The following is a 14,283-nucleotide window of genomic DNA, read 5'->3' on the forward strand; positions in this document are numbered from 1 at the left end:
GAGCTCCAACACCACATCCTGGACCCCCACCGCGTAATCACTGGTGCAGGTTTAGAAAACGTAACAATCTGCACACTTTTTGAAGAGCATAATGTAAGCTCTAAACCTGGTGTCTAATTGAGAAGTCCTGACGCAAAGTTAATTAGCTCATGGGTCCAGATGCCTTTAAGACAAAAGATATAAACAAATATGCAAATTAAAACAAACGGGTGGAGGGATCACTGAACTGAAAATGTTTTTCCACCACAGGCACCACGACAAAAAGAACACAGGCCACATCAGAGCTGATCATTCGTTCAATTTATTTCTCACACCATCTCAGTATCACACAAAACTCCACTTACTGCAATCTTAAAACGGAAAAGAAACTAAGAAAAATTTAAACACAGAGTCCCTAAACCTCAATGCACGAAGGATCAAACGACCACTACGGTGGTCAATTAATAAACTGTCCATCCGCACTGAGGAATACTGCATGCGTGTGTGTGTGTGGGCAGGCGTGTGGTTGGGTGAGCGTGTGTGCATGTGTGGGCAGGCGGGCGGGCGTGTGTGTGTGTGTGTGTGTGTATATGTGTGTGCGTGTGCAGGCGTGTGGTTGGGTGAGCGTGTGTGCATGTGGGCAGGCGTGTGTGTGTGTGTGTTTGTGTGTGTGTGTGTGTGTGTGTGTGTGTGTGTGGTAATCCCGCCCCTCAGGATTTCTTCTTGTTCTTCTGCATTCTCTTTCCTGACCGCGCCCCCTTCTTAGCTCCTTTCACCATTCCTTTAAACTGGCCCTGCAGTTTGGCCTTTTTCCTGTTAAATACAAGATTGCTGGGTCAGTCTGAGCCGATACAAACCAGTACCAATGCCAGTTCAAAGGGCCCGAGTGGCCCGCTGACCTGCGGTTGAGCTGGGCCTTCCTCAAAGGCACGTAGGCGTAGGGGTCACACTTGTCCTTCTTCCTAACGTCACCTTTTCCCTTCTGCAACGACAGTCACACTTCTCCATAAACTCCATATTCCACACGTCACGCTTGACCTCTACTCAAAATGACTAACGTGACTGATCTCTAAACACTATCACGGTTATGACGCCTCGTATTACGGTTAGAGATCCATTTTTACCTTGGATTTATAATTAACTCCCGATTCTTCTCTTGTAGACAGAGGTCTGTGGATCCCAACGCCACCAGCTAAGGTAATAAAAATAATAATTAAGCGTGAGTACTACAGAAACACAGCCAGTACTGATCCATCATGTTACATGTTTGTGTTCCAGGGTTACGCTCAGTTCAACATGAACCTTTGTATTTCATCTGTGGTTCGATCTCCATATCATCATCCTCCAGATCTTCTTCCATTTTCCTCTTCTGTTTTTTTTTCTGCTCAAAACAGACACAAAAATGACGTAGCAGTTTTTTTTTCCTTTGGTTGTTGAGCTGTAAGGACACAGCTACTCACAGTTTTGACTCCAGCTTCTTTAAGGATGTCATCAACTTCCTTGTCAACGTCTGTAGGAGAGAGGAGGACATGTGGAGATCAGATCCTGTCCTACAGAGTCTCTGCCACACCTCTCAAAGCCATCACGTACCTTTAATACCGTCACCATCCTCCTCTTCGTCCTCTTTAATGATTAGTCGGCCATCTGCAGTCACCTTGAACCCGTGTTCAACCTTCGCCGACTTCTTCATTTTGGGGTTGGTGGCTACACACGTTTTAAAAAGAAACAAACATAAACTTAAAACCGGATAACTGGAGCCAAACGTAAATGTGACCCTTTAAAAATCGCTCTTTCCTTGTAACTAAAAACTTCCAGCTATCTTTAGGAAGATTCCATAATTTAACTCCAACGTGTTACCGAGAACTCTCTGGGCTGCGGTGGGGTCGAGGAAGTTAAGCGGTTCGTCCGACGTGCCCTCCTTCAGCCACGCCTTCGCCTCGGTCTTCACCGCCTTCTTCTGTGCCATCTTGGGCTTCTCATCCTCCGAGTCCTCCGAGTCCGTCTCTGCCAGGATGGCTTCGATACTGAAGGTACAGCAGAAAGCGACACAGACCTTAACCACCACGTAACCTCCAGTCCGCGGTGACTGAGCGAACGCTTCCACTTGCGAGCGACGTGAACGGCGGCGGTATTCGCGTGTCCGCCGAGCGGCGGCGGTGTGGAGCGGACCTTTCGGTTCTGTCGGTTCTGGCTCGGCCGGCGTCCTCCTCGCCCTCGCTGCTCTCCTCCTCCGTCTTGCTCAGCAGTTTGCGTCTCTTTGTCCGGGCCTCCACTTTGCGGATGTTGGCCAGAACCTTGTGGTGCTCCGCGGGGAGCATGCTATTCACCAGCTCGAAGCTGCACACAGAGGGGAGAGAGTTCAACGACACACACGTAGCAGCGCGAGAGCACAGACACACACACACACACACACACAGACGCGAGAGCACAGACACAGAGCACACAGAGGAGCGAGAGCACAGACACACACACACGCAGCAGCGCGAGAGCACAGACACACACACACGCAGCAGAGCGAGAGCACAGACACACACACACGCAGAGGCGCGAGAGCACAGAGACACACACGCAGCGAGACTCGTCCACAGCGCAGCACGTTCGAAGCCCCGCCCGCTACTACGTACCCAAACTTCCGGACTAATTTGGTGAACAGGGTCTTCAATTTTGTCCTGCAGTGTCTCCGCATATCGTCCTTCATGCTGGCGATGCCCTCCACCTGAGAGAGAACGCGAGACACATTTGAACATTTCTTCATTGTGCACTTTCATTAAAAAGCACAACAAAAATGAAAACTACCCAGTAGTCGTGTACTCACGATTACAGCCACGTGACTGGCCAGAACCTTTACGTCGAGGACGAAGAGGAGGACTTTGATGAAGGCCAGCGAGGCTTTGATGATCTCACGCGTCCTGCAGCCCAGGAGCAGACACACGTTCTGCAGAAGCAACTCCAGGGACGACACGTCGATGGAGTCTAGAAGACATGGAGACAGCAGTCACACCAGCGCTGGGTAGCAACTCCACGTCATTAGTGGCTTCGGTGAGGAAAAGACAAGCAGGGCGCCCCCTGCTGAGTAAAGTGTGCTCTTGCAACATAGTAGTGTGGTTTACCTTTGAACTGAAACACTAGTCTGGTGAGGGCCAGTACGGTGCACGTGATCATGGTGACTGATCCAGTGAGTCCAACATACACATGGCCCAAGTACTCAGTCATGGCATCTACAGAATACGGATACAGGATCACCATCTGAGCACAAAAACAACTAGGCAAAATACAGATCACAGATTTCATTTCAACTGTACACACGTGTACACACACACACACACACACACACTTTATTCCCAATTTCCTCCAAATGTTTCTCACTGCAGGACTACAAGTCTGAGGAGAGCTTCCTTCTGGTCAGATCTTTTGACCTGGAGATAAACGATAACCATTGACTTCTGTATGTGTGATGGACATCAAGTCTGCAACTGGATCTGAAGCTGCACGGGTCACTTTATTCACCAACACAGCAGTCTAGTCAATCTCAGCCTTTCCAACACAGATCCAGTCCACCAACACCAGTAACTTGACTAATTTGTGGGTAAAGGGAGCCATGTGGCTCAAAGGTTCGCTACTTTTGGATTTTCTACAGATTCAATTGTGGCACTGACCAAACGCTATGCCAGTCTCCATCAGGAGAGAGATGTTCCTGAGATCTCCAACAGACAGTTCCTTTGAACAATAACCTAATGTATCTGTTTATTGTGACAATAACATTCACACATAACAGCAGGGGAACTACCCAACACACACACACACACACACACACACACACACACAACTGGGTGAAGAACTATAACACGTGGTTGCTCCAGTGCTGGTCACAGGACCGACTCAATGAAACCTACCTTTGGGGTTTGCACTGAAGCGATTAAAGGCATTGCCGATCTCCACCAGGAGTGTGTAGGCGTTTTTGCGGGCTCCTACAGACATCTCCTTCGTACAAATAATAACCTATCAGAAAGACAAACGGAACCATGAACAACTACACACAAACGGAACTTGCTGGATGGGTGGACACCTGATGGTGTGTGAGGAACCTCAGGCAGGAGGGCGGTGAGGAAGTCCTTGTGTTCTTCAGTCAGCTGCGTCACAATGTGGATGAGGCACTTCAACCTGGGCTGTACAGAAACGGGAAAAAGTCTCGCTCAGTAAAAGCAGACGGGACATCTCCACATACTTAAACACGTTGTGGGCAAACGTTCAGACTCGTACTCTCTTGGCCGGAGAAGATGCACTCTTCAGGGTACCCAGCAGGGCCAGTTTGAGCTGCTCCAGGTTGGTCAGGACGAACCTCTGACACTGGGCTGCCCCTCCCCCGCACATCTCCTCCAGCACCCGATACGCCTTCTTCTGCATACCTGAGTCCTTACTCTGTGTGAACACACACACACACACACACACACACACACACACACACACACACACACACACACACACACAGCACACACACCCACGCGCATAAGCACACAAAAACAAACACAACCGCAAACAAACCCCACCCGAGGCCCAGAGTCCCACCTCTAAGTGTGGACGGATGAGTTCATATGTCTGTGTCATAGTTGCCTCGTCCACAAATGCAGCCATTACTACTACCAGATCCATCACAGCGAGCCTGAAACACGTGTAGGAGCAGGACAGTGGGTTTAATAACCACATAGTACATTTAAAACGCATCAAACATTAAATCAACAGAGTCCTGAGATAAACGTGCTGCCAAAATTGTTACAGATGCTTCTTTTATACAAAACTTTTATACAAAATTTCTAAAAAGCTTCAGTGTTTTTTATTGTCTTATTTTCTAACCCTTATTTTACAAAACATTTGCTAATATGTAAAAAATAACAGCAATTCAAGAGTGCAGCCTTTCTATTTTATTTTAGCAGCACCCTACCCAACTGTATGCAGATATGCGACCTCTATGGAGATACTGACAACAAATCTAAACAATCCTAATGTAGATAAAACACCAGAGTTGCATGCAGTGTGAGTTCTTGAACGAGAGGAACAAACCTGCTGTCTGCTGCTAATGAAGTTCTGATATAGTACAACACAAGAAGCAGGTAAATGTGTTGGAGTTAAGAACTTGGGTTAAAGAGTTCATGTGTGTGGAAGACAAGCGTGTAGTTACCGTGTGAACTCTGAGCTGTCAGGACTGCTAAGCTTCTCCAAGGCTTTCTGCAGAAGCGAGCTCACCATCTAGAAATTAAAATAAATAACCGTTCCACCACCAGCAGGGGAGACAAAGAGCCAAAGAAAAAATAATCTATCCTTATAAGAACAGCAGAAAAGGTTTTACATTACTACTAATCTAGGATCTCGGAGAGATATGAGAATTCCTTTTACACGTTTCACCCATGCAATCGTCTGAACACAACAGGTACTGGAAGCAGGATGTGGGTTACCATTTGGTCAGTGATGGTCAGGTAGGCTCTAATGGTGTCCAGGACAGCCAGTCTGGATGGGTCACTCTCTCCAGCCTTAGGCTGCTCGGTGTGCACGTTGAACAGAATGGGCAGGAAGTTCTTAGCAAAGCGGCCCACCTCAGCCTTCTCCGCCTCTGCACGCACACACACACGAACCATCACTGATTGTGACACACACACACACACACACACACACACACACACACACACACACAGCAGTACGCTCCTTCCCCAGATGCCGACCTGTCTCACAGCTCTTGTAGATCAGGGTCCGGAGGGCCTGGTAAATGCAGAGACGCAGGTCAGGTCTCTCTGCGATGGCCATGCCCAGAGAGCGGGCGATGCCTTTGAAGGAGCTGCTCAGGTCCGTGGGCTTGGTGCAGAAGCCAGGAAGCAGCGTCCAGATCTGGGCCCACAAGAAACCACCGTGAGGAAGATCAACTTGCAACATCATTACCCCCCCAAGTCAGACTTTAACCAATCTAAACAATCAGGTGACATCTTTGATTCTGGACAAAGTGAATTTGCATGAAACTTATGTTGTCCGTTACCTGCAGCTCTAACGTCTGGTACACTTTGGTCACCAGTTTCTGTCCCGACTGCTCAAACTCACTAGCTGAAAAAGAGAAAGAAACCCAGCTGGAGATGGAGAACGTTGTGCTGGAGCAAAAACATTTCGCTTTGGACACAATCACCACGTGAACAAAAACGTTGGTGCAGAACACAACAGGGGTATAGTTTTGTCGTGACATGCGGGGGGTGGGGGGAGGGGTGGCCTACCTTTCTGTTTCAGCGTAGAAGCCAGGGGAAGGAAGTATGAGGAGAAGAAGGCGAGCTGAGTGTTCTTCACGTGGTCCCTGATGACGGGGATGAGCCAACTGCGCGGGAACTCCAGGTCGTCACTGAAAGTCCACAAACCTCCTCAGTCATCACAACACACAAGCTACTGCCGCCTTGAAGGACACGTCCAAAAGGCCTTCACGACCTCAGGGTCATTTAGAGTGGCACTCTTCCTACATCTGTACCTCGACGTTAAACTGGAAAAATGTTAAAGGTTGGGAATGGCTGGAATGTTCCTTTAATGAAGAAACCATAAATGAAAATATTTATAAAAAATGTCCTGCAAGCCTTTTTTTGGAATGAGATTATCCACGGGAGAAATGCTATTCAGCTGAAACTTGCACAGGCCGGCAACAGGGCCGTTTTACATCTTGGCTTCCGTGTCATTATGGTTAAACACTAACCAGGCGTTCCCTTGCCAAACTGTGAATCGAACTGGGAGCCAAAGTAGAGACGTGACGGGTGGGCGGTGTAGTGACTCACTCTGTGCCAGTGATGAGCAGAGGAACGGCGCCCAGGACCACCTGAGGGCCCATGCTCTCCACAGCGCCCCCTACAGCCAAGTCCAGCTCGCCACAGAACGGGAACTGTGGCGTGGCCCGCAAGTCACTCAGCGACTGCAGACTCTGGAGAAGACACACACCTGCACATTTAAGCTGGAAACATACTTGCTGTTTGCCCATGCGTTCGCGTACACAACCGGCGGCGTTGTGAACGTTACTGAAAACATACTAGCCTATGTGCAACGCGTGAAACTGGAGGCGTCCACTAGAGGGCAGAACGTAGAAAGGGCTTCGGTATTTTAACGATGCAAACATGGCAACACTCGAGGAGATTAGCCTTTGGGTATTTTTACGGTCACGGCAGAAAAAACGACGACAGCGATCCCTTCGTAGGTGGTATGTAAGCCCGTTAAATCAAAGACGTTGTGAGAATGGCGAGTTTGTGTCGTTGGATATCGTTGTGTCCATTTTGATGCTGGTTAGCGGCTACACTGCCCCTAGCGGTTTTGTGTGTATTGCACCTCGCGTACGCGTCGCGTTAACTTTTGGAGGACGTGCAAGACCTACGCGCCAAACCGACGCAGGATACGCGAAGCAGCCATGATGCGTACGCGAACGCGTAGTTAACAGCAAGTATGTTTCCACCTTTAGGGGCTCGGAGGCCACGAGGCCTTTTGTGGAGACGTTGACAATTTTCTTACAGATGAATTAATGGGTTTATTCCTTGCATGCCATCATTACTTCCTCAGATCTCTAATGTGAAGAATACTTTCTTTCCTACATCCGCTGCAGGAAGCTGAAAGTGCAGTCGCTGCTCACCTTGGTCATCACGGGGTGAGCGTGCTTCCCCGCGGCTCTGTAGAAGCAGCCCAGAACCTGCAGCACGAAGGGCCAGGAGGCGTGGAAACGGTAGGACAACCCCTCCTCCACCACCCTGCCACACACACCATTCAGCACCGCCGCACACACACAGCCACACAGAATCAACGAGTGCTGATGCTAATTCTGCTAATAATCAGAACTGATAAACCCAACGACACCGAGTGGAGAGACTCACCGAAACATCTTAACGATGTAAAGCCCGTTACCAGAAGATGTGGTGGGCAGTACGGGCCCAATCTCTGCCATGTGAGGAGCCACACACTCACTTATGAGGGTCTGTGATGAGAGGGGGGGGGGGAAAAAACCCCACACACGGTGAAACATCCACACGCAACAAAATCAGAATGATCAGAGTGGAAAACGTTCACTGGTCCGTGCATGGATGAACCCGCTCACCTTCAGCATCTGTGTGGCAGCAGAGAGGACCTGTGCGTGGGGGGAGAGCAGGCAGGTCACCGCCGTGGAGAAGAGACGAGGGAGGTGGGCCAGACTCCGGGAGCTCTGCAAGCTGAACACCAACCCGCATCAGCCCACTGAACGTGCCGGCAGAAATGCACCAATCACAGAGCTGCACCCGTGAAGCTTACCTGCACAGGTGGACGTGGGCTTTCTCCATGACCGCAAGCCAAGCTAGGAGCGGCTGCAGGTCGTTGTCGCTGGGGATGTAGTCATACAGCGCCTGTTGGGACGGGGGGGGATCAATGATGGTGATGCTATTAGGATAATAATAATAATAATAATAATAATTTGTGCATTTTATTTTATGGTACCTTTCTAGCACCCAAAGACACCGTACAATAAAAGACAATCATGAAATTAGACAAAGGAAATAAACATTAAAGATAAAACTAAATTAAATAAAATATTCCAATCAAGACAGAGGAAGTTTTTATAAAGAAAATGCAATTTTAAACAGATGAGTTTTGAGTCTGGATTTAAATTGTGAGTGAGTCTGTATTCCGGAGCGCAGGTGGTAGTGAGTTCCAGAGTCGGGGAGCAGAGCGGCTGAATGCTCTGCTCCCCATAGTGACAAGACGAGCAGAGGGTACAGTTAACTGTATGGAAGAAGAGGATCTGAGAGTACGGGAAGGAGTGGTGACTTGAAGTAGATCTGACAGATATGAAGGAGAAAGATTGTGGATGACTTTAAATGTAAGCAGAAGAATTTTGTAATCTGAGCGGAACTTGATGGGTAACCAGTGTAGCTGCTGTAAAACAGGAGTGATGTGGTGCGTGGAGGGGGTTCTGGTGATAATTCGGGCAGCTGCATTCTGGACTAGTTGGATTTTATGGAGGGATTTGTTGGGGAGGCCGGAGAGAAGAGAGTTGCAGTAGTCCAGACGGGAAGTGACAAGACTATTAATAAGAGTGGCAGTGGTATGGGGGGTAAGCGAGGGGCGGAGGCGGTTAATATTACGAAGGTGGAAATAAGCAGACCGGGTTATGTTATTGATGTGTGATTGAAATGATAGCGTGCTGTCGAGAATGACACCCAGACTCTTAATCTGAGGGGAAGGGCAAACTGAACAGTTATCGATGATTAGGGAAAAACTGTTTACTTTGGATAGTGATGCTTTTGTACCTACGAAAAGAACCTCAGTTTTATCACTGTTTAATTTAAGGAAATTTGTTGTAAAATTTGTTTCCAGGATTTTATTTCTGCTAAGCAGTCTGTGAGGGTAGAAGTCTGGAGGCTGGGGGACGGTTTACTGGAGACATAGAGCTGGGTGTCGTCCGCATAACAGTGAAAACTGATTTTATATTTACGGAAGCTATTGCCAAGGGGAAGGAGGTAGATAATGAAAAGAAGGGGGCCCAGGACAGAGCCCTGGGGCACACTTGACGTAACATAGGAAGGCTGGGATATGAATGATTTAACCTAGATGACCTGAGTGCGGCCCGAGAGGTAAGATTTAAACCAATTGAGTACGATATGACGTAAACCGATGGAATATAGCCTATTGAGAAGGGTGGTGTGACAAATGGTATCAAAGGCCGCACTCAGGTCGAGAAGGACGAGAATAGTAACTAGTCCAGAATCAGCTGCCATAAGGAGGTTGTTAGTAATTTTAAGAAGAGCTGTCTCTATACTATGAAGAGGGCGGAAACCAGACTGGAACTGTTCATACAAGTTATTATAAGTTAAGTGGGAGTGAAGTTGAGCAGCTACAGTTTTTTCAAGAATGTTGAATATGAAGGCAAGATTTGAGATAGGACGTAGGTTATTGAAGTTAGTTGGGACGGCACCAGGTTTTTTGAGTATTGGAGTTATTACAGCAGATTTGAGGGAAGGAGGAACCGTTCCAGTCATAAGAGAAGAATGAATTATGTTAGAGATTAGAGGAACCAGAGAAGGGATACAAGCTTGGATGAGTACTGTAGGAAGGGGATCTATTTGACAGGTGGATGACTTGGCCTTGTGGATTAGGTCAGAAATCTCTACATAAGTGGGAAGATAAAAAGACGTAAAAGCATGAGTGGGTGAAGAGACGGAAGAGGAGATGTAAGTGGTGGGTTCTGGACTGAGATTTAGGTGTATATTCTGGATTTTTTCATTGAAGTAGGACATGAGAGAGTTACAGAAATCAGCTGAGTGAACACTGAAAGGATGCGCAAGAAACCAGATACGAGTGCAGTTATTGTGTTTACCGTTATGATCTGGGCGTTGAGCTCCGCAGACATGGCCGAGGGGTTGGGCGTGGCGCTGAAGAGCTTGTGGAAGGCCTGCATGGCGCCCGCCGTCACCAACTTTGAACGACAGGGACAAGGAGCTCAGTCACAGCCCTGCGTACTCAGAGCCTCCATGGGGGGGTATGGGGGGGGGGGGGGGGGGGGGGGGGGGGGGCACCTCACCACGTGACTCAGGGTCATGACGCGAAGGAGGGTCTCGCAGCATGACTTCACGGAGGCGAGCGGGAAGGCCGTGATCAGCTCCCTGATGAGACCCAGCACGTGTAGAGCGGTCGTGTCTTCCTTGTTGCCTGATTCAAACACAAGGACGGGAGGGTGAGACGGGCTGGCATTCGGGAGGGGCGGGGCAGGGTGGGCGGGGTCACGCCCAGGGTGGGCGGGTGTAGGCTTACCTCCCGCCTGCTCCATCTCTTTGATGCAGTATTTGGCGGTGGTGACAGCAGCAGGGTGGTGGCTGGGCGCGTTGTCTGTGAACATGCACTCGCTGCCCCGCAGGACGGAACAGACGCCCTGCTGTGCCGCTTTACGCACCTGCCACGCACAGGACACGAGTTACAGGACACAAGCCAAAACCTCAAACACACAACACAGGCAGAGCTCAATCCGACCGCCAGCGCCAGAATCACGGTTCTTCCACACATGGAGCACCCAGACGATGATCAGAAGGCTGACCTTTGGTTTGGAGTGCACGGTGAAGCTAAGCAGACCGTGGTAGACTTGAAGTGTGGACGGATAACTCCACACAGAGAGCTCCTGCTTCCTTAGTAAGGTGGCCACACAGGACAAGATCTGGAAAAGAGTGGCTTATAATGGTCAAACACAGTAAGATTCGGTACTTTCCTCTAAAGAATGAACTGTAAACGTGATTTACTCTTCGTTACTTATAACAAATAGCTGATTCCTTTTTTGTTTTGTTCAGTTAATAATAGCAGAAATGCATTTTAACTTAGTGCACTGACCCTATTGTGTAGCATAGTTTTACACATTGTCTTTTGTAAAGGATCTGAGCACCACAGATCCAACTATTGAAAATTCTACTATTATAAAACATTGTTAAAGAAGAAGAGATTCTCCAAACAAACTATAATAATTCTGACACGAAATGCAGAGATAATGTCACCAAACTGTGCAAAATTATTTAAAATCAGAAACCAGTACAATAACTTTTATTTATATCTGTTCCTGCATGTAGGCTATACAATTGCAGCGCAAAACTTATCAATGAAATGACACTGATGCTTTAAACGGCACAAACAAGTTTATCTGCTCTTACACCACAACTAAATCATTTAGGTATGTAATGCATGCCGTAGTCTGTTAATGATTTGTTGTTTAAAGGGGAGTGGTGGTAATGGGACAAACAAATCATGAAGGCAAACTGATAGTAGGAACTGCAAGAACGCTGTACTCACCCACCGCAGAGAAGACACGCAGTCAGCACTGGCTTGTTTTGACATTACATCCATGAAGGCTTTTGCCGTGTCCGAGAACTTCTTTATCAGTACTGGAGCAGGAACCCTGCACAGGCACAGCCAATCACCAGCAGATGTTCAAACATACATAACCAATCAGTGAAGAGCAAGAAAGGGCCTGGATCTAATGAGCTTTCACGTTGCTCTGATCCACAGATTCAGTCCAACATTCATCCAAACAGGATTCATTTCCCAACGTACTGAGCAATCGCAGAGAAAGAAATCTGAACGTCAGCTGGCGATCAACACTGATGTTAAGGCAACATCCATATATCATCACCAGGCAGAACCTCTGAAAGCTTTTAACATTCAGAAGGATGTGTACTGGGCGTGTGATATATCCCAGCATGCAATCTTGATGGTTGGAAAGACAACGCACCTTTTCATTACGAGGTTCAGTAAGTAAGCAACAGCAGCCAGCGATTCACTGCTCTCCACGGCCTCAAGGGTCGTCATCTGTTTTAGAAATGAGGATTGAGGTCAACCAATGTAAAAACGTTAATGAAGCATGTGCAGTTTTTGGCTTTAGTGTACTGTGTTTTACAGGAAAAGACTATAAGCAACACAAATCCCACCACAAAGATGTGATGAAGCCCACTCACCAAAGCAGCAAAGTACTCTGTCTCTGTCTCTTTCCCCCCTTGAGAGCGGATCACCTCTGTGACAGCTGCCAGTACAGCACAAATCTGCAAAACGTCACAAAAACCCCACAGAATGACATTTAATATACAAGATAAAAGACCTGACACACCAGCACTAGATCATCTAGGACAGCAGCGCTTCACACGGTCATGTCACATTAAGGAAACATCAGACGACCTCTTTGTGCGCAGCGGAGTTGGACTCCCAGTAACGCTGAACCTTCCTAAATGTGAGGTTGGAGCAGTCGGACAGCCCGCTAAGAAATGTCCCCGATGTCCTCTCGGTGAGGGCTGCCTCGTCCATGGCGTCCTCGGTCCCCTCGGCGGTTCTCTCCAGAGATCCCGTCTGGAGCTCATTATGGAGTTTGAGGGCATCAATCGTGAGATCACTTTTTTCTAATAAAGCAAAGAACAATGGCAAACAATATAGCTGTACAGTCAAAGGATTTCAAAACAATCTGTAATCCACGTGTTCAGTCCGGCTGGGCCATAGCAACACCTTCATTTAGCTATCTCAACTTTACCTCTGGGGCGACTGAAAAACCGGCTTCGTGCAGCTTGCCGATAGCGATCTGTCTGTGGATTTGAATCACTGCTGTGTCCTTTCTTCCATCTCTTTAATTTCTGAGCTGCTCCCGACCGCAGCTTTCCAGATTTCACCATTTTGGCAGGAGAAATGATACTCGCGTTTCAGCCACGCTCGTCTCCCTGCGTTCACGTCGCTACTTCGATATCGTCATCATGATGCGCCAGGTCTTCATCGTGCATGTAGTGTGCAGAAAAGACATTTCAACTTAAAAGTTTGATGTGGTCTTTTTTTATTATTATTGAAATAATTGTATTGACAGGGGGAGACATTTGGAAGTGATTAAGATTAAATATTTTGTTTTCTACTGTTCCAAATTATTTCAATAAACCGTAGTCTGCTTAAGGAGAATAAAGTGGCCAGATACTGGTGTGTCTCCTGTGTGTGTTCTCATTGGTGTCATTGTGCTACAAATTCAGGTAGCACCAGGTAATGATAAGACTTTGTGAGATTCTTGTGAAAAAGTTCCACTAAACATATAGCACACTATAAAGAAATGCCAAATAATAATAAAACAGTACCCCTGCACTGAGCTTGAGCAAACTGGAGGTCATTGCACTCCATGACCACAGTACCAGTTTCAAGGGCATCTCATCTCTTTAAATGAGATAATCACTCTTCCAGTCGGCTTGTGGAAACCCAGTTCATTGCATCCTAATTTATGAACATCAGGTTTCCATATTTTATATCTGTCCGGTTGCACCACAATACAGACACTAGCCTATACTAACATGGTTGTGTTTTGCTAATGTGTTTCATAAGATGGCTCTCACCAAATTCTTGGACTTGGAAGTCAACATAAAAAAGACAACTTTAAACAGATCAAATCAGGCAACTTTTGTAGAATTAGGTTAAAACGATTGATTAAAATCACTGAAGCAAATGCATTACATTAACACTACATTGCCTGAATACAAATCTACCAAACACTACCATGAAGCCTTCTGTTGTGGATTAAATGAACTTCAGGTACCTTTATTAAGAACGTTGGCACTTTACCTGAGTGGACTGTACAGACCTGCCTGTCTTGAGACTGGGTTTTCCTGTATGACCTGTAGTATTTTATAGTACTTTTGTATATTTTACATATACATGAAAACTATTTTCCATTTTGTGTGCCATTCTTTTTCCATTGGTCATTATATAAAATCCATTTTATTTCTACACATGATGTAGTTTATATTTGACTGAACTTGTTCATTCTAGTTTGTTCTATTC

At 47.2% G+C, this 14,283-nt stretch overlaps 1 protein-coding gene across 1 annotated transcript; it reads right to left on the reverse strand.

Annotated features, from left to right (window-relative positions):
- Positions 1-285: 285 nt before the first annotated feature.
- On the reverse strand, positions 286-13,220 carry rrp12 (ribosomal RNA processing 12 homolog). Its single transcript, XM_076974112.1, has 34 exons — positions 13,004-13,220; positions 12,658-12,875; positions 12,441-12,524; positions 12,218-12,294; positions 11,779-11,884; positions 11,039-11,155; positions 10,759-10,897; positions 10,529-10,656; positions 10,325-10,423; positions 8,263-8,354; positions 8,072-8,183; positions 7,851-7,951; positions 7,613-7,727; positions 6,774-6,916; positions 6,231-6,352; positions 6,002-6,066; positions 5,694-5,856; positions 5,430-5,584; positions 5,156-5,223; positions 4,546-4,639; positions 4,240-4,398; positions 4,065-4,145; positions 3,873-3,978; positions 3,090-3,197; positions 2,795-2,952; positions 2,604-2,695; positions 2,149-2,316; positions 1,837-2,003; positions 1,570-1,683; positions 1,440-1,489; positions 1,282-1,360; positions 1,104-1,171; positions 879-961; positions 286-792 (listed from the first exon to the last, which is right to left on the reverse strand). Exons 1-34 carry the CDS (start codon positions 13,140-13,142, stop codon positions 690-692), a joined length of 3,873 nt encoding a protein of 1,290 aa, XP_076830227.1. The 5' UTR covers positions 13,143-13,220; the 3' UTR covers positions 286-689.
- Between the last annotated feature and the right edge of the window lie 1,063 nt (positions 13,221-14,283).

Source organism: Brachyhypopomus gauderio, chromosome 15 (genome assembly GCF_052324685.1).
Source record: "Brachyhypopomus gauderio isolate BG-103 chromosome 15, BGAUD_0.2, whole genome shotgun sequence".
NCBI lineage: Eukaryota > Metazoa > Chordata > Actinopteri > Gymnotiformes > Hypopomidae > Brachyhypopomus > Brachyhypopomus gauderio.

Excerpts from the sequence above, each read along its gene's own strand:
- rrp12 (XM_076974112.1), bottom strand. The coding sequence starts at position 13,142 with ATGGTGAAATCTGGAAAGCTGCGGTCGGGAGCAGCTCAGAAATTAAAG. Across the intron at positions 12,295-12,440 it reads CAGAGTACTTTGCTGCTTTG|ATGACGACCCTTGAGGCCGT; the intron begins GTGAGTGGGCTT and ends TTTCTAAAACAG. Across the intron at positions 6,353-6,773 it reads CTGCTCATCACTGGCACAGA|TGACGACCTGGAGTTCCCGC; the intron begins GTGAGTCACTAC and ends GTGGACTTTCAG.